The 25,659-nt window shown below is 47.6% G+C and overlaps 1 protein-coding gene across 1 annotated transcript in view; it reads right to left on the bottom strand.

Moving 5' to 3' along the window:
* PTPN4 (protein tyrosine phosphatase non-receptor type 4) overlaps nt 1-25,659 on the bottom strand; it is a 444,417-nt gene that overhangs the window by 11,496 nt on the left and 407,262 nt on the right. The window contains exons 23-26 of the mRNA XM_063933984.1: nt 16,669-16,815; nt 16,256-16,384; nt 9,606-9,754; nt 182-317 (exon numbers count right to left, since the gene is read on the bottom strand). Coding sequence (XP_063790054.1) covers nt 182-317; nt 9,606-9,754; nt 16,256-16,384; nt 16,669-16,815 — 561 coding nt within the window. The remainder of the gene's footprint in view (nt 1-181; nt 318-9,605; nt 9,755-16,255; nt 16,385-16,668; nt 16,816-25,659) is intronic.

Here is a 25,659-nt window from a genome sequence, read left to right as displayed (position 1 = left end):
GTGACCATGGCTCCTAGTGGACCCGTCTATACCCAAGGTACTAAATGGACCCCAGTATCCTCTAGGATGTAAGAGAAAAACACAGAAACTTTCAAATAAAGCAAAAACAGAACATTTTACAGACATAAAATCAATAAAACATTTTTTTCCCCCCAGGAATATACAAGCTGGAGACTGTTACCGGAGTTTGAATCATCATGGCTCTCTGGTCTCTCATCGTCCTAACAATGTCTAGTGGATATACAGGCTGGTTACACTCTATCAGACACATTGCCGTCTCCATTGTGATGAGCACGCCAGTCCGACCAATCCCAGCACTGCGGGGAAAAAGATAAGATATACATGCTAGAGTGCTATAGTCCCGATAAGCCACATGATGTATACTGCATATACAGTATATTCACAATGCACAGAAAACACATTTTCAAAGAAATACAGTAAAAAAAGAAGTGTTGAAATTTGAATATTTTTTTTAGTACATAGAAAAGTAATTTTCCCTATTTCCTTATGTTACCTTTATCTATGTCTATTGTACATAGGCCCTCATTCCGAGTTGTTCGCTCGCTAGCTGCTTTTAGCAGCATTGCACACGCTAAGCCGCCGCCCTCTGGGAGTGTATCTTAGCTTAATTGCGAATGCGAATAGAAATTTCTTAGCAGTTTCTGAGTAGCTCCAGACTTACTCTGCCATTGCGATCAGTTCAGTCAGTTTCGTTGCTGGTTTGACTTCAAAACACACCCAGCGTTCGCCCAGGCACTCCCCCGTTTCTCCAGCCACTCCCGCGTTTTTCCCAGAAACGGCAGCGTTTTTTCACACACACCCATAAAACGGCCAGTTTCCGCCCAGAAACACCCACTTCCTGTCAATCACACTCCGATCACCAGAACGAAGAAAAATCCTCGTAAAGCCGTGAGTAAAATACCTAACTTTTGAGTAAAATAACTAAGCGCATGCGCTCTGCGAACATTGCGCATGCGCAGTAAGCGACCAATCGCAATATAGAGAAAATCGGCAACGAGCGAACAACTCGGAATGAGGGCAATAGTGCAATGTCCAACACAAACCTATGATCAGACAGCACAGGATGAGGACAGTTGATATATGTGGTGTTTCAGAGGGATTAATCAAATTTCTCCATCTGATGACCATATAAAAAATAAGAATTTACTTACCGATAATTCTATTTCTCGTAGTCCGTAGTGGATGCTGGGACTCCGTCAGGACCATGGGGAATAGCGGCTCCGCAGGAGACAGGGCACAAAAGTAAAAGCTTTAGGATCAGGTGGTGTGCACTGGCTCCTCCCCCTATGACCCTCCTCCAAGCCTCAGTTAGGATACTGTGCCCGGACGAGCGTACACAATAAGGAAGGATTTTGAATCCCGGGTAAGACTCATACCAGCCACACCAATCACACTGTACAACCTGTGATCTGAACCCAGTTAACAGCATGATAACAGCGGAGCCTCTGAAAAGATGGCTCACAACAATAATAACCCGATTTTTGTAACAATAACTATGTACAAGTATTGCAGACAATCCGCACTTGGGATGGGCGCCCAGCATCCACTACGGACTACGAGAAATAGAATTATCGGTAAGTAAATTCTTATTTTCTCTGACGTCCTAGTGGATGCTGGGACTCCGTCAGGACCATGGGGATTATACCAAAGCTCCCAAACGGGCGGGAGAGTGCGGATGACTCTGCAGCACCGAATGAGAGAACTCCAGGTCCTCCTCAGCCAGGGTATCAAATTTGTAGAATTTTGCAAACGTGTTTGCTCCTGACCAAGTAGCAGCTCGGCAAAGTTGTAAAGCCGAGACCCCTCGGGCAGCCGCCCAAGATGAGCCCACCTTCCTTGTGAAATGGGCATTTACATATTTTGGCTGTGGCAGGCCTGCCACAGAATGTGCAAGCTGAATTGTACTACACATCCAACTAGCAATCGTCTGCTTAGAAGCAAGAGCACCCAGTTTGTTGGGTGCATACAGGATAACAGCAAATCAGTTTTCCTGACTCCAGCCGTCCTGGAAACCTATATTTTCAGGGCCCTGACAACATCTAGCAACTTGGAGTCCTCCAAGTCCCTAATAGCCGCAGGTACCACAATAAACTGGTTCAGGTGAAACGCTGACACCACCTTAGGGAGAAACTGGGGACGAGTCCGCAGCTCTGCCCTGTCCGAATGGACAATCAGATATGGGCTTTTGTGAGACAAAGCCACCAATTCTGACACTCGCCTGGCCGAGGCCAGGGCCAACCGCATGGTCACTTTTCATGTGAGATATTTCAAATCCACAGATTTGAGCGGTTTAAAATGTGATTTGAGGAATCCCAGAACTACGTTGAGATCCCACAGTGCCACTGGAGGCACAAAAGGGGGTTGTATATGCAGTACTCCCTTGACAAACTTCTGGACTTCAGGAAGTGAAGCCAATTCTTTTTGGAAGAAAATTGACAGGGCCGAAATTTGAACCTTAATGGACCCCAATTTGAGGCCCATAGACACTCCTGTTTGCAGGAAATGCAGGAATCGACCGAGTTGAAATTTCTTCGTGGGGCCTTCCAGGCCTCACACCATGCAACAATATTTTCGCCACATGTGGTGATAATGTTGTGCGGTCACCTCCTTCCTGGCTTTAACCAGGGTAGGAATGACCTCTTCCGGAATGCCTTTTTCCCTTAGGATCCGGCGTTCCACCGCCATGCCGTCAAACGCAGCCGCGGTAAGTCTTGGAACAGACATGGTACTTGCTGAAGCAAGTCCCTTCTTAGCGGCAGAGGCCATGAGTCCTCTGTGAGCATTTCTTGAAGTTCCGGGTACCAAGTCCTTCTTGGCCAATCCGGAGCCACGAGTATAGTTCTTACTCCTCTACGTCTTATAATTCTCAGTACCTTGGGTATGATAAGCAGAGGAGGGAACACATACACCGACTGGTACACCCACTGTGTTACCAGAACGTCCACAGCTATTGCCTGAGGGTCTCTTGTGTTCAGGCGGGACGCCATCATGTCCACCTTTGGTCTTTCCCAACGGTTTACAATCATGTGGAAGACTTCCCGATGAAGTCCCCACTCTCCCGGGTGGAGGTCGTGCCTGCTGAGGAAATCTGCTTCCCAGTTGTCCACTCCCGGAATGAACACTGCTGACAGTGCTATCCCATGATTTTCTGCCCAGCGAAGAATCTTTGCAGTTTCTGCCATTTCCCTCTTGCTTCTTGTGCCGCCCTGTCTGTTTACGTGGGCGACTGCCGTGGTGTTGTCCCACTGGATCAATACCGGCTGACCTTGAAGCAGAGGTCTTGCTAAGCTAAGAGCATTGTTTTATGTGGAGAGAAGTCTCCAGACTTGATCACACTCCCTGGAAATTTTTTCCCTGTGTGACTGCTCCCCAGTCTCTCTGGCTGGCATCCGTGGTCACCAGGACCCAGTCCTGAATGCCGAATCTGCGGCCCTTTAGTAGATGAGCACTCTGCAGCCACCGCAGAAGAAACACCCTTGTCCTTGGAGACAGGGTTATCCGCTGATGCATCTGAAGATGCGATCCGGACCATTTTTCCAGCAGTTCCCACTGAAAAGTCTTGCGTGAAATCTGCCGAATGGAATCGCTTCGTAAGAAGCCACCATTTTTCCCAGGACCCTTGTGCAATGATGCACTGACACTTTTCCTGGTTTTAGGAGGTTCCTGACTAGCTCGGATAACTCCCTTGCTTTCTTCTCCGGGAGAAACACCCTTTTCTGGACTGTGTCCAGAATCATCCCTAGGAACAGCAAATTGTCGTCGGAAACAGCTGCGGTTTTGGAATATTTAGAATCCACCCATGCTGTCGTAGAACTACTTGAGATAGTGCTACTCCGACCTCCAACTGTTCTCTGGACCTTGCCCTTATCAGGATATCGTCCATTTTCTTTGAAGAAGAATCATCATTTCGGCCATTACCTTGGTAAAGACCCGGGGTGCCGTGGACAATCCAACCGGCATCGTCTGAAACTGATAGTGACAGTTCTGTACTACGAACCTGAGGTACCCTTAGTGAGAAGGGCAAATTGGGACATGGAGGAAGCATCCCTGATGTCCCGGGACACCATATAGTCCCCTTCTTCCTGGTTCGCTATCACTGCTCTGAGTGACTCCATCTTGATTTGAACCTTTGTATGTAAGTGTTCAAATATTTCAGATTTAGAATAGGTCTCACCGAGCCGTCTGGCTTCAGTACCACAATATAGTGTGGAATAATACCCCTTTCCTTGTTGTAGGAGGAGTACTTTGATTATCACCTGCTGGGAATACAGCTTGGGAATTGTTTCCAATACTGCCTCCCTGTCGGAGGGAGACGTTGGTAAAGCAGACTTCAGGAACCTGCGAGGGGGAGACGTCTCGAATTTCCAATCTTTACCCCTGGGATACTACTTGTAGGATCCAGGGGTCCTGTACGGTCCCAGCGTCATGCTGAGGACTTGGCAGAAGCGGTGGAAGGCTTCTGTTCCTGGGAATGGGCTGCCTGCTGCAGTCTTCTTCCCTTTCCTCTATCCCTGGGCAGATATGACTGGCCTTTTGCCCGCCTGCCCTTATGGGGACGAAAGGACTGAGTCTGAAAAGACGGTGTCTTTTTCTGCTGAGATGTGACTTAGGGTAAAAAAGGTGGATTTTCCAGCTGTTGCCGTGGCCACCAGGTCCGATGGACCGACCCCAAATAACTCCTCCCCTTTATACGGCAATACTTCCATGTGCCGTTTGGAATATGCATCACCTGACCACTGTCGTGTCCATAAACATCTTCTGGCAGATATGGACATCGCACTTACTCTTGATGCCAGAGTGCAAATATCTCTCTGTGCTCTATAGTCAATAAAATACTGTCCCTGTCAAGGGTATCAATATTTTCAGTCAGGGAATCCGACCAAGCCACCCCAGCGCTGCACATCCAGGCTGAGGCGATAGCTGGTCGCAGTATAACACCAGTATGTGTGTATATACTTTTTAGGATATTTTCCAGCCTCCTATCAGCTGGCTCCTTGAGGGCGGCCGTATCTGGAGACGGTAACGCCACTTGTTTTGATAAGCGTGTGAGCGCCTTATCCACCCTAAGAGGTGTTTCCCAACGCGCCCTAACTTCTGGCGGGAAAGGGTATACCGCCAATAATTTTCTATCAGGGGAAACCCACGCATCATCACACACTTCATTTAATTTATCTGATTCAGGAAAACTACATGTAGTTTTTTCACACCCACATAATACCCTTTTTTGTGGTACTTGTAGTATCAGAAATATGTAACACCTCCTTCATTGCCCTTAACATGTAACGTGTGGCCCTAAAGGAAAATACGTTTGTTTCTTCACCGTCGACACTGGAGTCAGTGTCCGTGTCTATGTCGACCGACTGAGGTAAATGGGCGTTTTAAAGCCCCTGACGGTGTTTGAGACGCCTGGACAGGTACTAATTTGTTTGCCGGCCGTCTCATGTCGTCAACCGACCTTGAAGCGTGTTGACATTATCACGTAATTCCTTAAATAAGCCATCCATTCCGGTGTCGACTCCCTAGAGAGTGACATCACCATTACAGGCAATTGCTCCGCCTCCTCACCAACATCGTCCTCATACATGTCGACACACACGTACCGACACACAGCACACACACAGGGAATGCTCTGATAGAGGACAGGACCCCACTAGCCCTTTGGGGAGACAGAGGGAGAGTTTGCCAGCACACACCAAAACGCTATAATTATACAGGGACAACCTTTATATAAGTGTTTTCCCTTATAGCATCTTAATATATAATCATATCGCCAAATAAGTGCCCCCCCTCTCTGTTTTAACCCTGTTTCTGTAGTGCAGTGCAGGGGAGAGCCTGGGAGCCTTCCCACCAGCAGTTCTGTGAGGGAAAATGGCGCTGTGTGCTGAGGAGATAGGCCCCGCCCCCTATTCCGGCGGGCTCTTCTCCCGGTTTTTCTGAGACCTGGCAGGGGTGAAATACATCCATATAGCCTCAGGGACTATATGTGATGTATTCTTTAGCCAGAAAAGGTATTAACATTGCTGCCCAGGGCGCCCCCCCCCAGCGCCCTGCACCCTCAGTGACCGTTGGTGTGAAGTGTGCTGAGAGCAATGGCGCACAGCTGCAGTGCTGTGCGCTACCTCATGAAGACTGAAAAGCCTTCAGCCGCCGGTTTCTGGACCTCTTCTTACTTCGGCATCTGCAAGGGGGTCGGCGGCGCGGCTCCGGTGACCCATCCAGGCTGTACCTGTGATCGTCCCTCTGGAGCTAGTGTCCAGTAGCCTAAGAAGCAAATCCATCCTGCACGCAGGTGAGTTCACTTCTTCTCCCCTAGGTCCCTCGTTGCAGTGAGCCTGTTGCCAGCAGGACTCACTGAAAATAAGAAACCTATCAAAACTTTTACTCTAAGCAGCTCTTTATGAGAGCCACCTAGATTGCACCCTGCTCAGACGGGCACAAAAACCTAACTGAGGCTTGGAGGAGGGTCATAGGGGGAGGAGCCAGTGCACACCACCTGATCCTAAAGCTTTTACTTTTGTGCCTTGTCTCCTGCGGAGCCGCTATTCCCCATGGTCCTGACGGAGTCCCAGCATCCACTAGGACGTCAGAGAAACTATGTATTTGTATTATATCATCATATTGTAATCTGGTAAAAACTATATAAAAACATACTTAAAAATGAAAGGTGATACTCAGTGTATTTCTCCCTTATAAAATACCTAATATTAAATATCACAGGACATAAACTACATTATCATACTGTAGTTAAGTACCATAATAAAGTACAATTGGGACATTCTAGCATGACTGCCCTTCTGGCTCTTCTGGCAAATGCCAGAAGAGCTGATGGGCTAGTCCAGTCATGCAGAGATACTGGGGCTGGCCGAGCAGCAGCTCAACCTCCATTCAATCTGACTGGCTCACATAGACAGGAGCTATCTGAGCAGATTAGTCTCCCGACACACTGCTCAGCTCACATAGACAGGAGCTGGCCAAGCAGCTCAGTCTCCTGTCACTCTGGAGCTGGCCAAGCAGCTCAATCTACTGTCACACTGCTCGGCTCACATAGGAGCTGGCCAAGCAGCTTAGTCTCCCGCCACTCTGGAGCTGGCCAAGCAGCTCAACCTCCTGTCACTCTGCTCGGCTAACATAGACAGGAGCTAGCTGAGCAGCTTAACCTCCTGTCACTCTGCTCAGCTCACATAGACAGGAGCTGGCTGAGCACCACAGATTCCCATCTCTCTGCTCACATAGACAGAAGCTGGTTGAGCACCTCAGCCTCCCCTCACTCTGCTCAGCTCACATAGAAGCTGGCTGAGCATCTCATCCTCCCATCACGCTGCTTGTCTCACATAGACAGAAGCTGGCTGAGCACCTCATCCTCCCATCACTCTGCTCGTCTCACATAGGCAGAAGCTGGCTGAGCACCTCATCCTCCCATCACTCTGCTCGTCTCACAAAGACAGAAGCTGGCTGAGCACCTCATCCTCCCATCGCTCTGCTCGACTCACATAGACAGAAGCTGGCTGAGCACCTCATCCTCCCATCGCTCTGCTCGACTCGCATAGACAGAAGCTGGCTGAGCACCTCATCCTCCCATCACTCTGCTCGTCTCACATAGACAGAAGCTGGCTGAGCACCTCATCCTCCCATCACTCTGCTCGTCTCACATAGACAGAAGCTGGCTGAGCACCTCATTCTCCCATCGCTCTGCTCGACTCACATAGACAGGAACTGGCTGAGCATCTTAGCCTTCCGTCACTCTGCTCGGTTCACATACTGTAGATAGGTGCTGGCCTCCCAGTGCTCTGCTCAGCTGCCTGACATAGAGAGACAGGGGAGTGTTGTGAGGCCAGGCACCGGTGACTCGCGGCACACCTCATGAGCTGTGGCCAAGTCCCCTTTTCGTATGTGCTCACAATTGTATGTCAGGGCAGTTATACAACCCCAGTCTGTCCCTGCATTACAGATTAGGATATAAACATTAACTTACACAAATAGTAGCGAGGACACTGCCCTGAAAGAATAGGCTGCGGCGGGGAAAGAATTTGATCAGACAAGGAAGAGAGTTTATATGAAGATTTCTCCAGCTATGCATATTATTGCTGTACAGCAGAGGAATTCCCCATTTGTCATAGGGAAAACACTATAAAGTGTATGAAATTACCTCAATATAATGTGACTACTGATAATAACACTGCAAAAAAAGGTTAGTCATAATTCAATGCTGTTTGACCACCAGATGGCAGTATAATCATGATTTGTAGGTAGAACACACATCTCGGAAGGCCTACTGTTTATAATCCAATTACTTTGAGGAGAGATAGGATATTGGGGGTCATTCCGAGTTGTTCGCTCGTTGACGATTTTCGCAACGGAGCGATTAAGGTGAAAATGCGCATGGTACGCAGTGCGCATGCGCTAAGTATTTTAGCACAAAACTTAGTAGATTTACTCACGTCCGACCGAAGAATTTCCATCGTTGAAGTGATCGGAGTGTGATTGACAGGAAGTGAGTGTTTCTGGGCGGAAACTGCCCGTTTTCTGGGAGTGTGTGGAAAAACGCAGGCGTGTCAGGATAAAACGCGGGAGTGGCTGGAGAAACGGGGGAGTGGCTGGCCGAACGCTGGGTGTGTTTGTGACGTCAAACCAGGAACGAAACGGCCTGAGCTGATCGCAGTGTAGGAGTAAGTCTCGAGCTACTCATAAACTGCTAAGAATTTTCTATTCGCAATTCTGCTAATCTTCCATTCACAATTCTGCTAAGCGAAAATACACTCCCAGAGGGCGGCGGCCTAGCGTGTGCAATGCTGCTAAAATCTGCTAGCGAGCGAACAACTCGGAATGACCCCCATAAACACTAATACATGTACATGCAGATATCCTACAGTAACTGGAATCAAATCTACTTCTGTTATTAGTGTAACATGGGAACACGCGTTCATCGTAGTCTTGTTCCAGAAAATTACACATCAAAACAAAAAATTGCATGTAAATAAAACAAAAAAACAATTGTGAGAAAACAGGCCTCTGTGAAGAGAGCTAACAGTGTGACAGGCAGCAACACTGACAGAAGGAGTACTCACATCTGCGGACTGGGAGGGCATAGGTCAGTGCACTGTTAGTAAATAAATGGGAAATCCAGGGGCAACATACCAATCTGTGTACCTTTTACTGATGAGATGATTAGTATTACCGGTATGCAGTCAGCAAGTCGACGGTGACTATGTCGACATTCATAATGTTATCACTTATGATAGTGACGTGATTAAAGTGACGGCACCTGGAAAATTTCAACACACACAAAATGCTGACATCGGAAAAATATCAACGTTAGGTTTAGGTATACCTTACAAAACCATTCTAGATATTATGAGTATGCTGACATTATGAACGTTGACATGGTCAAAGTCGACATAATATACTGAACCCGGATTACCATATACACACAAGCAGCCTGTTTAATCACAAAACCATTTTGAGTGTGTTTTGTCCCTTCCTCTGTCCTCCAGATACAATATCTAAACTATAAATGAATCTCCTGTCTACACCAGAGGAGCATTCCATTAATGAGTGTAGTGCAGAGCAACGTGGTGATGAAGTACCTGCAGTGAACAATCACTGGCGCATCATTGTTAAACCTCTTTTGTCGCACAAGGCACACAAAATCCAGAAAGTCGCTGGAATCATCGGGGACCCCGTGGTCTGGCCATGCTGTGTACTGGATCTGGATAAGAGGTCGACTTTCATTTTTCTAAACAAAAAGTAGACAAAAGGTCATGCTGTCAGAAAAATAGTATAGACTGTGGTTCCTGGTATAGTTAAGTGCCTGTGATCACCAGGAGGGATATTTAAAGAAACAACGCAAAACTCTCACAGAGTGTGCTACAAATAAATCCAGATGCAGTTACAGAGTCAGGAACTGTTTATTAGCACAATGCAACTTGATACAACCGTGATGTCATGAGAGATTTCCTCCAGGCCAGCAGGAATGGGTTACTGATTGGGATGACTGATAACTGAATCAGCTCTCCCAAGTAAGACATTACTATTAGATTCTAGCACACATGGATCTAGTAATACATGTGGCCATTGTACTTATTAGTTTTTACCTTGGAGTTAATATTAATAAATACAGGGACTATCTATTTGAATTTCTGGTTAAAGACTTGATAAAAAAATGAAAATTCTATTCTGCCCCTAACTCACTTCTAATTTAACTATGGTGTTTTAGCTGTCATTTTAGGTAAAGTGACTGTCTGCTCCCCAAGTAGAATAAAGGGATCCGGCCTCTAGGTCAACCACTATTGGTCGACAGTAACTAGGTCGACAGGGTGTCAAGGTAGACAGGGTCTCTAGGTCGACATGTTCTAGGTCCATAGGTCAAAGGGTTGACATGAGTTTTTCCACTTTTTCATACTTAACCATCCACGCGGGCTACTATTGGGAATAGTAACCTGAAGCATGGCGAGCGGACACGATGCACTAATTGGGGTTCCTGGTCACTGTACGGAGAAAACGACACCAAAAAAACATTAAAAACTCATGTCGACCTTTTGACCCTGTCGACTTAGAGACCCTGTCGACCAATAGTGGTTGACCTAAACATGGTCGACCTAGACACTGTCGACCCTATGAACCACACCCAGATTAAAAGCTGTCCAGAGCTCTGTCTAGAGGCATTTGTGGAGGATAGCTTGCAGAACATTTTGAGGGGCTCAGTGGAAGAGAGGCACATGCTACCGATGACATGATTCCCTTTTCAATTAGATATGTCTCGAAATATAATACCAAGGATTTGTATTTTGCGGCTGGTGAGAAATAGGCAAATGCCATGGGATCCGGATGAAAGGTCGACAGTCAACAGGTCGACCACATATGGTCGACAGGTACAAAAGGTCAACATGTAAAAGGTTGACAGGTTTAAATGGTCAATACAATTATTATTATTTTTTCCCATGTAGACCATATAGTGTTGACCCAATGATCCTCACCCACATTCCACTTTGTTAGAAGTTAATGGAGTAGACACTAGATGGCAGAAGCTACTTTTGGTAATTTGCACACTTTTCCCAGATATTGCCTAGCACCCATCATTTTATCAGTCCCTTGGTATGGATGTATATTTTTAATTTCATATAGATAAATGGTAAATGCAGCTAAAAATAGGATTTTAATTACCTGCCGGTAAATCCTTTTCTCGTAGTCCATAGAGGATGTTGGGGTCCATTTAAGTACCATGGGGTATAGACGGTTCCGCAGGAGCCTTTGGCACGTTAAGACTTTTCAACAGTGTGAACTGGCTCCTCCCACTATGCCCCTCCTCCAGACCTCACTATAGGAACTGTGCCCGAGGAGACGGACATTCTCGAGAGAGGAATTACTATTAAACTTGTGGAGAGATTCACACCAGCTCACACCATCCATAAACAACATGTCGGCTAACATGCCTTTTACATACGTCATGCCAACCAGCATGCATAACGCAACAGCAACAGCTGTTAACAACTGAACACATGAAAAAATGTGCAAAAAGATAAACGTAATCAGCAGGAAAAATGAGCACTGGGCGGGCGCCCAGCATCCTCTACGGACTACGAGAAAAGGATTTACCGGCAGGAAATTAAAATCCTATTTTCTCTTACGACCCAGGGGATGCTGGGGTCCATTTTAGTACCATGGGGATGTACCAAAGCTCCCAGTACGGGCGGGAAAGTGCTAATGTTCCTGCATAACTGACTGACCAAATCTTAGGTCGTCAGCAGCCAAGGTGTCAAACTTATAAAACTTAGCAAACGTGTTTGCACCTGACCAAGTAGCAGCTCGGCAGATTTGTAAAGCTGAGACACCCCGGGCAGCCACCCAGGACGAACCCACTTTCCTTGTAGAGTGGGCTTTTACCGAAGTCGGTAACGGCAATCCTGCCGTGGAATGAGCGTGCGGAATGGTACCCCTGATCCAGCGCGCAATAGTCTGCTTAGAAGCAGGACCCCCAATCTTGTTGGGGTCATAGAGGACAAACAAAGATTCTGTTTTCCTTATCCTAGCCGTTCTTGCAACATAAATCCTCAACGCTCTGGCGACATCCAAGGATTTTGAGATGGCTGAGGTGTCAGAAGCCACTGGCACCACCACTGGTTGGTTGATATGAAAAGAAGACACAACCTTCGGAAGAAAATGCTGACGTGTTCTTAGTTCAGCCCTATCTTCATGAAATATTAAGTAAGGACTCTTGTGTGAAAGAGCTTCTAACTCAGACACCCGTCTGCCTGAGGCCAAGGCCAATAGCAGACCACTTTCCAAGTGAGAAACTTCAACTCTACGTCTTGTAGAGGCTCAAACCAGTCCGATTTAAGGAACTGCAACACCACATTAATATCCCATGGTGCCGCAGGAGGCACAAAGGGAGGCTGGATGCGCAGAACTCCCTTTACGAACGTCTGGACCTCAGGAAGAGAAGCCAATTGTTTCTGAACCTTGATAGATCCTAATCTCAATCCAGCATCCACACCCACCTGTAGAAATAGGAGAAGACATCCTAATTGAAACTCCACCGCAGGAGACTTCTTGGATTCACACCAAGATACATATTTTCTCCAAATACGATGGTAATGTTTGGACGTTACCCCTTTCCTGGCCAGAATAAGTGTGGGAATGACTTAATTGGGAATACCCTTACGGGCTAGGATCTGGCGCTCAACAGCCATGCCGTCAAACGCAGCCACGGTAAGTCCTGATAAACTAACGGCCCCTGCTGAAGCAGGTCCTCGTGAAGAGGAAGAGGCCGAGGATCTTCCAGTAATAACTCCTGAAGATCTGGATACCAGGCCCTCCTTGGCCAGTCTGGAGCAATGAGAATTGCTCGAACTCTTGTTCTTCTGATGATCTTGAGAACCTTTGGAACAAGTGGAAGTGGAGGGAACAGATACACCGACTGAAACACCCACTGGGTCACCAGTGCATCCACTGCTATTGCTTGTGGGTCTCTCGACCTGGAACAATATGTCGGAAGCTTCTTGTTGAGACGAGATGCCATCATGTCCACTTGAGGAACGCCCCAACGACTTGTTACCTCTGCAAAGACTTCTGGGTGGAGGCCCCATTCTCCTGGATGGAGATCGTGTCTGCTGAGGAAGTCTGATTCCCAGTTGTCCACTCCCGGAATGAAAATTGCCGACAGAGCTTTTGCATGTCTTTCTGCCCAGAGGATTATCTTTGTCACCTTGCCATTGCCGTGCTTTTTGTTCCGCCTTGACGGTTTATGTAAGCTACTGCCGCTACATTGTCTGACTGGATCTGTATGGGACGACCTTGAAGAAGGTGTGCCGCTTGATGAAGGCTCTCAACTCCAGAATGTCCAGAATGAGGTACACAGCTCTCAACTCCAGAATGTTTATGCGAAGGCGAGTTTCTTGACTTGACCATCTTCCTTGGAAGCTTTCTCCTTGCGTGACTGCTCCCCATCCTCGGAGATTTGCATCCGTGGTCACCAGGATCCAGGGCTGAATCCCGAACCTGCGTCCCTCCAGCAGGTGAGAAATTTGTAGCCACCACAGGAGCGAAATTTTGGCTTTCGCTGACAAGATTATCCTTTGATGCATGTGGAGATGCGACCCTGACCATTTTCCCCAACAGGCGAATGCACTGATGAATTGATAATGTTCTTGGTCTCAAAAGTTGTTTGACCATGTTTTGGATCTCCTGAGCCTTTTCCACCAGTAGAAATATTCTCTGTACCTCGGTGTCCAGTATCATTCCCAAAAATGATAATCTCATTGTCGGTTCCAACTGGGATTTTGGAAAGTTGATGATCCAACCGTGCTGTTGAAGCACCTTCAGGGACAATGCTATGTTCTGGAATAGCTTGTCCCTGGATCTCGCTTTTATGAGGAGATCGTCCAAGTATGGAATTATGTTGACTCCTTGTTTGCGAAGGAGAACCATCATCTCCATCACCTTGGTGAATTTTCTCGGAGCCGTGGAGAGCCGGAACGGTAATGTCTGGAATTGGTAGTGGCAATCCTGAACCGCAAACCTCAGGTATGCTTGATGTGGCGGGTAAATGGGGACATGCAAGTAAGCATCCTTGATGTCCACCGACACCAGAAATTCCTTTTCTTCCAAGCTGGAAATGACTGCTCTCAAGGATTCCATCTTGAAATGGAATCTTTTCAAATAGAGATTCAGAGATTTTAAGTTTAAAATCGGTCTGACCGAGCCATCCGGCTTCGGTACCACAAACAGGCTTTAATAAAAGCCTTGGTTCCTTTGTTTGGCAGGAACCAAGGCAATTACTTTGTCTTGACACAATTTGTGTATTGCGTTCAGAACATTTGTGCTGTCTTGAATGGAAGCTGGCAAGGCTGACTTGAAAAATCGGCATGGGGAAGGTCTTGAAATTCCAACTTGTAACCTTGGGATATTATCTGTAAAATCCAAGGATCCAGGTCTGAGCGAAGCCAGACCTGGCTGAAAAATAGTAGACGTGCCCCACCCGACCGCACTCCCACAGAGGAGCCCCAGCGTCATGCTGTGGCTTTTGCAGAAGTAGTTGCTGACTTCTGCTCCTGGGAGCCTGAGGGTGTTGTAGGTTTTCTACCTTTTCCTCTCCCCTTTCCTGTGAAAAAAGGGGTAGTTTTAGCCTTTTTCTGTACTTGTTGGGACGAAAGAACTGCATAGTATGAGAATGATATACTTTTTTAGCCGGTGCAGCTGCCGACGGCAGAAATGCTGACTTGCCAGATGTAGTAGTTGATATCATGGCATCTAGTTTCTCTCCAAAGAGGGCCTCACCATTGTAAGGGAGCGCCTCAATATTTCTTTTGGATTCTGCGTCAGCATTCCTTTGACGGATCCAGAGCACCCTGCGGGCTGAAATCGCCATAGTAGAGGCCCGGGAGCCCAGTAAGCCTACGTCCTTCATAGCCTCAACCAAGTAACCTGCAGAGTCTTTGATATGACCTAGAATTTGCAGCATGTCATCTTTATAGACCGTGTCAATATTAACAATCAAGTTATCTGCCCACTTTTCAACTGCGTTACCAACCCACGCAGAAGCAATTGTGGGCCTGAGTAATGTACCCGTAGCAACATAGATGGACTTTAAAGTCGTCTCTAATTTGCGGTCAGCAGGTTCTTTTAATGAAGCTGACCCCGGGGCAGGTAAAATGATTTTTTTTGACAACCTAGAGACTGAGGTGTCTATCATTGGGGGTGACTCCCACTTACGCCTATCCTCTTCAGGGAAAGGATATGCTACCCGCAATCTTTTAGGGATAGCAAATTTCTTTTCCGGGTTAGCCCAGGATTCCTCAAAAAAGGTATTTAAGCTCTTAGACGGAGGAAAAGTCACCACCTGTTTTTTATTTAATTTAAAATAATCTTTTTCTTCAGGTGGAGGTGTTGTGTCAGGAAATTCCAACACCTCTTTTATAGCGACTATCATACATTGAATGCTTTTAGCCAGTTTGGGATTTACCCCCCTCAAATCCTCAGTGTCGACGTCAGTGTCGGAATCTGTGTCAGTGTCCCTTTGCATAATTTGGGCCAGGGACCTTTTCTGGGAACTGGAGGGGTCCCGAGTGGACGTTGTAGGTGAATCAGCAAATAAAGCATCTTCCACAGACTGTCTCCAATGCTTTGTCTGTTCTTAAGACTCAGAGAATTTCCTTGCTAGTTTAGCCATATTACTCTGCAGCTTTCTCACCCACACAGGCTCAGAACACTCTTGTGCCTCCAAAATGGGTTCCTCTGGGGAACTACTTTCTCTAGACATGTTACACGCGTGTACAGTTACACCACTCACACACACGGGAGCTAATGGGGACAGACCTACACTAATGTCTGTCAGAGGGACCCAGAGGGAATTGCCAGTCCACACCACGCGCCCTATATGTATTACATACAATGAATATACATATATACCAAAACAGCGCTTTTATATCCAATGTGAAGCCCGCAGACTTCAATAATTTATGTTGCCAGCAGCTTCCCTGTAAAATAAAAAACCTAACAAAGTCTTTTTCAGCAAAACTCAGTAGAGCTTCACTGATGTGCAGCCAGTCTCCCGGGCACATTTTCTAAACTGAGGTCTGGAGGAGGGGCATAGAGGGAGGAGCCAGTTCACACTGTTGAAAAGTCTTAAAGTGCCGAAGGCTCCTGCGGAACCGTCTATACCCCATGGTACTAAAATGGACCCCAGCATCCTCTAGGACGTAACAGAAATTAGAATATTCCCAACAAAAAACATACTTACGTCCAAGTTAGTTAGCGTCATCTCTCGAAATACATAAGCAGGATTTCCATCCTCTGAATGGCAGGATATTTGGAAATTCCCAAATTCAGAGCTATTTGTGGGCTCAGGCCAATACTGGTGGCACTTTACCTGAAATAATAAGAATTATATGGTTGCTGTAACACTGGAATTATTATATTGCCTCCATCAACTTGTTTATATAGAGAGGTAACAATACTGCGAGGAATAAGATCAGGGCTGTGGAGTTGGTAAGCAAAACCTTTGACTCAGACTCATTTGAGTCGGAGTAAAAAATTTGGCTTATCGACTCAGACAGCCCTGAATAAGATAATGGGATGTGTGTTAAGGATGAATCAATCAGCATTCAATATCCATACTGACACCACTTCCAGGAAAATTAAGATGGAACATACTCGGCCCCGCTCCACTTGCGTGGTAAGCATCGCTACAATTGATGAGCCTTGCTCCCAGGTCATTTGCCAGAAGTCTGGACATGTATTGGGCAGAGGTCCCTGGCAGGCAATATACCGGTTGATTATGCTGGAAGAAGGGATCTCCATCTGCAGTCAAAAAAGAAACAAGACATATTATTCAGATCATGAGTGAGAAGTTGGGAGCAACATTTCCTTAGATCAGAAAGGCTTTAAATCACTCAGCGGAACATGTGTCCTGGGAATGCCAGTTTCTGTGAATGCAGAGACTCAGATTTCCATCCCTATTGCCAAACCTTTCCATCCAGCTTAAGGTCAGTAACACAGTGAGTAAGGGTGGAATATTGGCACAGTGTTATACAGTCTTATTCTAGCTTAAACCCAAATGACTAGTATCCAGCATGTAACAAGCAGAATGAAAAAAAGACAACCGATAAGTAAATACAGGTTGAGTATCCCATATCCAAATATTCCGAAATACGGAATATTCCGAAATACGGACTTTTTTGAGTGAGAGTGAGATAGTGAAACCTTTGTTTTTTGATGGCTCAATGTTTACAAACTTTGTTTAATACACAAAGTTATTAAAAATATTGTATTACATGACCTTCAGGCTGTGTGTATAAGGTGTATATGAAACATAAATGAATTGTGTGAATGTAGACACACTTTGTTTAATGCACAAAGTTATAAAAAATATTGGCTAAAATTACCTTCAGGCTGTGTGTATAAGGTGTATATGAAACATAAATACATTCTGTGCTTAGACTTAGGTCCCATCACCATGATATCTCATTATGGTATGCAATTATTCCAAAATACAGAAAAATCCGTTATCCAAAATACCTCTGGTCCCAAGCATTTTGGATAAGGGATACTCAACCTGTATCTCAAAACTATAACACACTGAAGGACATTCATGGAGATTATTCTAAAGATAATGGTTTGGTAAAGGTGGTGTAACCACAGTAACCAGACATTTGCTTACAAACCCGTACTAGTAAAAGGTAGGAATCCGATTGGGTGCTATAGGTGACATCACCTATTCCAGGGGTGGACATAGGTAGAACCAGAAGCATTCAATAACGGGTGGTTTTCTGTTTGCAGGCGGCCGGGCTCCCGACAACCAGCATACCAGCGCCGGAATCCCCGACCGCTGGCATACCGACATCTTTTCTCCCTCTTGGGGGTCCACGACCCCCCTGGAGGGAGAATAGATAGCGTGGTGCGCGTAGCGCGCCCCCGTACCCGCAGTGTGGCGAGCGCAGCGAGCCCGCAAGGGGCTCATTTGCGCTCGCCCACCTGTCGGGATTCCGGCACCGGTATGCTGGTCGCCGGCAACACATACTACACCCTTCAATAAGGCAGGTGGTGAGAGTTCTATCATTTGTTTGATATTATGCAATTACTCTTAACAGCAGATATGTTGTAGCTATATTGTAGCTGTCTCAAGTAGTACTAGATCCTGGTGGAAGCAGAAGGAGAAAATCTGGACTTTGAAGCTCATTCAGATGTGGTTAGAGTTGCTTTCACACTGCTACTTCCTTGGAATAAGTAGTGATAGCGCTGTATGTAAATGCAGCGGGAGGCGCCTATTACATGAAGATGCCTTCTGCTCCAGCAGTGATCTGAAATGCGTCCTATGATGCAGCATTGGATCTTTCTCCCACCATCGAGCGGTTTAGGGCACCTATGATACTGCACAAGCTGCCCGATGTAGAGGCCAGGAAATCTTCATACTACAACAGAGATCCTTGACCTCTTCCCACCCCTAGACGGCAGCGACACGCCTCCGCTTGCACAAACGGAGGCTGTTGTCGAACCCTTCCCACTCCACGAACGGCAGCAGACTGTCAATCATTAACAGTCTGCTGCCATCTTGCTTCTAACCTCACAGGACCTGTTCGCGCACGTGCAGAAAGGGTCCTGCGCATATGCCAAGTATCGAACATCGATACTTTGCACATGATATTACAGGTGCCACCTCACCTGAATGACCCTTTTGTGCAAAGTTGGTTGTAGCAAATACAGATGGTCTGGATTTATCAGATAAGCATTGTATGCCATTTTAAATTGTGAGTAGTATGAAATAAAGTGTTCAATAAAGTTGCAAACCAGATCCACTATATTGGTCCATTATAGTGCGTGATTCTTTTTAAAGGGAAGCCATTTATTTCCCATTAGCTTGGGCTCTATTCAAGAAAATAGGATTTTAATACCTACCGGTAAATTCTTTTCTCTTAGTCCGTAGAGGATGCTGGGGACACTTCAAGAACCATGGGGTAGAGACGGGATTCGCAGGAGACATGGGCACTTTAAGACTTTAAAAGGGGTGTGAACTGGCTCCTCCCTCTATGCCCCTCCTCCAGACTCCAGTTATAGGAACTGTGCCCAGGGAGATGGACATTTCGAGGAAAAAGGATTTATTTTGATTTAAACTAAGGTGAGATACATGCCAGCTCACACCTCAAGCATGCCGTACAACATGGCATTCAACCCAACGCATGCAACGGCATGAATAATGACAGCAACAAGCTGCCTATAAATGCAACACAACACGTGTGTAACCATAACCAATGATTGCAGATACAGTGCGCACTGGGACGGGCGCCCAGCATCCTCTACGGACTAAGAGAAAAGGATTTACCGGTAGGTATTAAAATCCTATTTTCTCCTACGTCCTAGAGGATGCTGGGGACACTTCAAGAACCATGGGGTTTATACCAAAGCTCAAGAATGGGCGGGAGAGTGCGGATGACTCTGCAGCACCGATTGACCAAACAAGAGGTCTTCCTTAGCCAGGGTATCAAACTTGTAAAACTTTGCAAAAGTGTTTGAACCCGACCAAGTAGCTGCTCGGCAAAGCTGTAATGACGAGCCCCCCCGGGCAGCCACCCGGGATGAGCCCACCTTTTTGGTAGAACGGGCCTTCACCGATTTCGGTAACGGCAATCCAGCCATAGAATGAGCCTGCCGAATCGTATTACAGATCCAGCGTGCAATAGTCTGTTTGGAAGCAGGAGCCCCAATCTTGTTGGGATCATACAGGATAAATAGAGCCTCCATTTTCCTAATCTGAGCCGTTCTGGCTACATAAATTTTCAAAGCTCTGACCACATCTAGAGACTTCGATTCCTCTAAGGCGTCAGTAGCCACTGGCACCACAATAGGTTGGTTCATGTGAAACGATGACACCACTTTTGGCAGAAATCGCTGACGAGTTCTCAACTCCGCTCTATCTTCATGGAAGATCAAATAGGGGCTCTTGTGAGACAAAGCCGTCAATTTAGACACCCGCCTTGCAGAGGCCAAGGCCAACAGCATAATCACTTTCCAAGTGACAAATTTCAACTCTACCTTACGTAAAGGTTCAAACCAATGAGTTTGCAGGAACTGCAGCACCACGTTAAGATCCCATGGTGCCACCGGGGGCACAAAGGGAGGTTGGATGTGCAGCACGCCTTTCACGAAAGTCTGAACTTCCGGAAGGGAAGCCAATTCTTTTTGAAAGAAAATTGATAAGGCCGAAATTTGTACTTTAATTGAGCCTAATTTTAGGCCCGCATCCACCCCTGCTTGCAGAAAATGGAGAAAACGGCCCAGCTAAAAATCTTCTATAGGAGCCTCCTTGGATTCACACCAAGACACATATTTTCTCCAAATACGGTGATAATGTTTCGCCTTTACCTCTTTTCTAGCCTGAAGCAGTGTGGGAATTACTTCACCGGGAATACCCTTTCGGGCTAGGATCCTGTGTTTAACCTCCAAGCCGTCAAACGAAGCCACGGTAAGTCTTGGTACACGCACGGCCCCTGCTGTAACAGATCCTCTCGTAGAGGAAGAGGCCAGGGATCTCCTATGAGCAATTCCTGAAGATCTGGATACCAGGCCCTCCTTGGCCAGTCTGGAACAATGAGGATTGCATGAACCCTTGTTCTTCTTATGATCTTTATCACTTTTGGAATGAGTGGAATCGGAGGGAACACATAGACCGACTGAAACACCCACAGTGTCACTAGGGCGTCCACTGCTATTGCTTGAAGGTCCCTCGACCTGGAACAATATCTCGGAAGTTTCTTGTTGAGGCGAGATGCCATCATGTCTATTTGAGGAATTCCCCAACGACTTGTCACTTCTGCAAAGACCTCTTGATGAAGACCCCACTCTCCTGGATGGAGATTGTGTCTGCTGAGGAAGTCTGCTTCCCAGTTGTCCACACCTGGAATGAAGACCGCTGACAGAGCGCTTACATGCCTTTCCGCCCAGTGGAGAACTTTTGAGGCTTCTGCCATTGCCGCTCTGCTCTTCGTTCCGCCCTGGCGGTTCACGTACGCCACTGCTGTTATGTTGTCCGACTGAATCAAGACGAGCAGATCGCGAAGAAGATGTTCCGCTTGTAGAAGGCCGTTGTAAATGGCCCTTCCAGAATGTTTATGTGTAGACAAGCTTCCTGGCTTGACCATTTTCCCTGGAAATTTTCCCCCTGTGTGACTGCACCCCAGCATCGGAGACTCGCATCCGTGGTCACCAGGATCCAGTCCTGGATCCCGAATCTGCGTCCCTCTAGGAGGTGAGAGCTATGCAGCCACCACAGGAGTGAGAGTCTGGTCTTGGAAGACAGGATTATCTGTCGGTGATGTGCAGATGGGATCCGGACCATTTGTCCAACAGGTCCCACTGAAACACTCTGGCATGGAATCTGCCAAACTGAATGGCCTCGTAGGCCGCCACCATCTTCCCTAGCAACCGAGTGAATTGATGAATCGACACTCTTGCTGGCTTCAGAATCTGTTTGACCAGGTTCTGAATTTCCAGAGCCTTTTTCTCTGGAAGAAAAACTCTCTGTAATTCCGTGTCCAGAATCATACCCAAGAACGACAGCATTGTCGTCGGAACCAACTGTGATTTTGGCAAGTTTAGGAGCCAACCATGTTGTTGCAGAATTGTCAGGGAGAGCGTCATGCTCTGCAGTAATTGTTCCTTGGACCTCGCTTTTATCAGGAGATCGTTCAAGTATGGGATAAATGTGACTCTTTGCTTGTGCAGGAGAACCATCATTTCCGCCATAACTTTGGTGAAAACCCTCGGAGCCGTGGACAGACCAAACGGCAACGTCTGAAATTGGTAATGACAATCCTGAACGGCAAACCTCTGGTAAGCCTGATGTGGAGGATATATGGGGACGTGTAAGTAGGCATCCTTTATGTCGACCGACACCAAAAAAATCTCCTTCCTCCAGACTGGAAATCACTGCTCAGAGAGACTCCATCTTGAATTTGAATTTTCTTAGATAGAAATTGAGGGATTTTAAGTTCAGAATTGGTCTGACCGAGCGGTCCGGCTTCGGGACCACGAACAGGCTCGAATAAAAGCCTTCTCCCTGTTGTGACGGGGGTACCGTGACAATGTCTTTTGTATAGCACCGCATACCACCTCCCTGTCCTGAAGAGAAACTGGTAAGGCTGATTTGAAAAATCGTCGAGGGGGCACATCTTGAAATTCCAGCTTGTACCCTTGGGACACTATTTCTAATACCCATGGGTCTAGGGCCGAACGAACCCAGAAATGACTGAAGAGTCGGAGACGTGCCCCCACTGGTGCGGACTCCCGCAGAGGAGTCCCAGCGTCATGCAGTGGATTTGGTAGAAGCCGGAGAGGACTTCTGCTCTTGGGAACCTGCCACAGCCGGTGACCTTTTTCCCTTTCCTCTTCCTCTAGAAGCAAGGAAGGAAGACCCTCGTCCTCTTTTGTATTTATTGGGCCGAAAGGACTGCATCTGATAGTGGTGTGTTTTCTTTTGTTGTGCAGGAACATAAGGTAAAAAGGATGACTTACCCGTGGTAGCCGTAGATACCAGGTCAGCGAGGCCGTCACCAAACAAGACACCACCTTTATATGGCAGAGACTCCATAGCCTTCTTAGAGTCAGCATCAGCATTCCATTGATGAATCCACAATGCTCTCCTAGCTGAGACTGCCGTAGCATTGGCCCTTGATCCCAAAAGGCCAATGTCCCTTGCAGCTTCCTTAAGGTAGGCTGCAGCATCCCTGATATGACCCAGTGTCAAAAGAATGCTATCCCTATCCAGGGTAGCTAACTCAGATGACAAGTTATCTGCCCACTTTTCAAAAGCGCTACTCACCCACGCCGAAGCAACTGCAGGTCTGAGTAGCGTACCCGTAGTGACATAAATGGATTTCAATGTATTTTCCTGCTTACGATCCGCAGGTTCCTTTAGGGCTGCCGTGTCAGGAGAAGGAAACGCCCCCTTTCTGGACAGTCGTGATAGAGCTTTGTCCACAGTGGAGGGTGACTCCCACTTTTCCCTATCCCCAGGGGGGAACAGATATGCCACCGGAATTCTCTTGGGAATCTGAAACATCTTGTCAGGATTTTCCCAAACCTTTTCAAAAAGAGCGTTCAGTTCATGAGAGGGAGGAAACGTTACCTCAGGTTTCTTTCCTTTAAACATACAGACCCTTGTATCTGGAACAGCAGGGTCCTCCGTGATATGTAACATGTCTTTTATCGCTACAATCATGTACTGAATGCTTTTAGCCAGTTTTGGATTTAATCTGGCATCACGATAGTCGACACTGGAGTCAGAGTTCGTGTCGGTATCTGTATCTGCTATCTGGGTAAAAGAACGCTTTTGTGACCCCGAGGGGGTCTGAACTTGTAACAACACATCCTCCACGGATTTCTTCCATGCCTGGATCTGAGACTCAGACTTATCCAATCTCTTATTTAATAGAGCCACATTCGCATTCAAGGCACTCAAAACATTTACCCAATCAGGCGTCGGCGGTGCCGACAGGGTCACTCCCACAGTTGTTTCTTTCCCTAATCCAGTCTCCTCCTGGGAAGAGCACTCAGCCTCAGACATGCCGACACACGTGTACCGACACCACAAACACACTGGGCATATAAGGGACAGACCCACAGTAAAGCCTGTCAGAGAAACACAGAGGGAGTGTGCCAGCTCACAACCCAGCGCCTATCCCAGTTCTGAAACTTTTTATATAATGCCTCAGACCTGTTAGCGCTTTTATATCATTAATCCAGCACCAAATTAACTGTGCCCCCCCCCCCCTGTTTTGCACCCTGTTACTTGATACAGCAGTGTTGAGTAAGGACCAGCGTCTCTGTGAAGAGAAAATGGCGCTGATGAGAGCTGTGAGGGCTAAGCCACGCCCCCTTAATGGCGCACTTCAGCCCCGCTATTTTTTAAATTATTTATACTGTCGGGGGTCTGGATTTAGTGCCTAAACACTTAAATGGGATCCGGTCAAGATGCCGCCGGACGGAATCCCGGCGGTCGAAATACCGACGCCGGAATCCCGACCGCCACAATCCCGACATATTCTCCCTCCGTGTGTGTCCACGACACCCATAGAGGGAGAATATAATAGTGTGCCGAGCGTAGCGAGGCACCGTGCCCGCAGCGTGGCGAGCCCGCAAGGGGCTGCGTTCCGCTCGCCACCCCTGTCGGCATTGTGTGGTCGGGATTCCGGCGTCGGTATTTCGACCGCCGGGATTCCGACCAGCGGCATTTAGTACTGATCCCACTTAAATACCACATAGCCAGTCTCAAAATGAGGATTTTAGGCTGCCCAGGGCGCCCCCCCCCGCCCTGCACCCTGTAATGCCGCTGTGTGTGTGTGGGAGCATGGCGCTCAGCGCGGCCGCTGTCCGTTACCTCAAAGCCGTCACTGAAGTCTTCTTATCTTCTTCTACTCACCCGTCTTATGACTTCTGGCTCTGTAAGGAGGGTGACGGCGGGCTCCGGGAACGAGCATCTAGGCGTACCTAGCGTTCAGACCCTCAGGAGCTAATGGTGTCCTGTAGCCTAAGAAGCAGAGCCTTGAAACTCACAGAAGTAGGTCTGCTTCTCTCCCCTCAGTCCCACGATGCAGGGAGCCTGTTGCCCGCAGGTCTCCCTGAAAATAATAAACCTAACAAAAGTCTTTTTTCAGAGAAACTCAGGAGAGCTCCTCAGTGTGCATCCAGTCTCACTGGGCACAGATTCTAAACTGGAGTCTGGAGGAGGGGCATAGAGGGAGGAGCCAGTTCACACCCCTTTTAAAGTCTTAAAGTGCCCATGTCTCCTGCGGATCCCATCTATACCCCATGGTTCTTGAAGTGTCCCCAGCATCCTCTAGGACAGGGGTGGGGAACCTCCGTTTGGTCCGGCCCACCAGCTTGTGTCAGTGAGACACGCTGCCGCTCAGTCCGGCGGCAGCGTGTCTCAGCTGTCAGAACAGGGAGGAGAGCGCGGCTGTTGGGTGGGAGCGGCGGCGTGTAGTACTTCAAACCAGCCGCCGGTCCGTGAGCCAATCAGAGCTCGCGGACCGGCAGCCAATCAGGAGCCGCGGCTGCCGGTCCGCGAGCTCTGATTGGCTCTCGAACCGGCGGCTGGTTTGAAGTACTACACGCCGCCGCTCCCACCCGACAGCCGCGCTCTCCTCCGTGTCCCGCCGAAAGGAGCACGGTGAGCAGCACGGAGGGGAGGGGGGAGGGCATCTGTATACCTGGCACTGTGGGGGCATTTGTATACCTGGCACTGTGGGGGGCATTTGTATACCTGGCACTGTGGGGGCATCTGTATAACTGGCACTGTGAGGGGCATTTGTATACCTGGCACTGTGGGGGCATCTGTATACCTGGCACTGTGGGGGCATCTGTATACCTGGCACTGTGGGGACATCTGTATACCTGGCACTGTGGGGACATCTGTATACCTTGCACTGTGAGGGGCATTTGTATACCTGGCACTGTGAGGGGCATTTGTATACCTGGCACTGTGGGGGCATCTGTATACCTGGCTCTGTGAGGGGCATTTGTATACCTGGCACTGTGGGGGCATCTGTATACCTGGCACTGTGGGGGGCATTTGTATACCTGGCACTGTGGGGGCATTTGTATACCTGGCACTGTGAGGGGCATTTGTATACCTGGCACTGTGGGGGCATC

Source organism: Pseudophryne corroboree, chromosome 7 (assembly GCF_028390025.1).
Source record: "Pseudophryne corroboree isolate aPseCor3 chromosome 7, aPseCor3.hap2, whole genome shotgun sequence".
In the NCBI taxonomy this organism is placed as follows: Eukaryota; Metazoa; Chordata; class Amphibia; order Anura; family Myobatrachidae; genus Pseudophryne; species Pseudophryne corroboree.
Note: the sequence above shows the minus strand (reverse complement) of the source record. Positions and strands in the feature narration are given on the sequence as shown.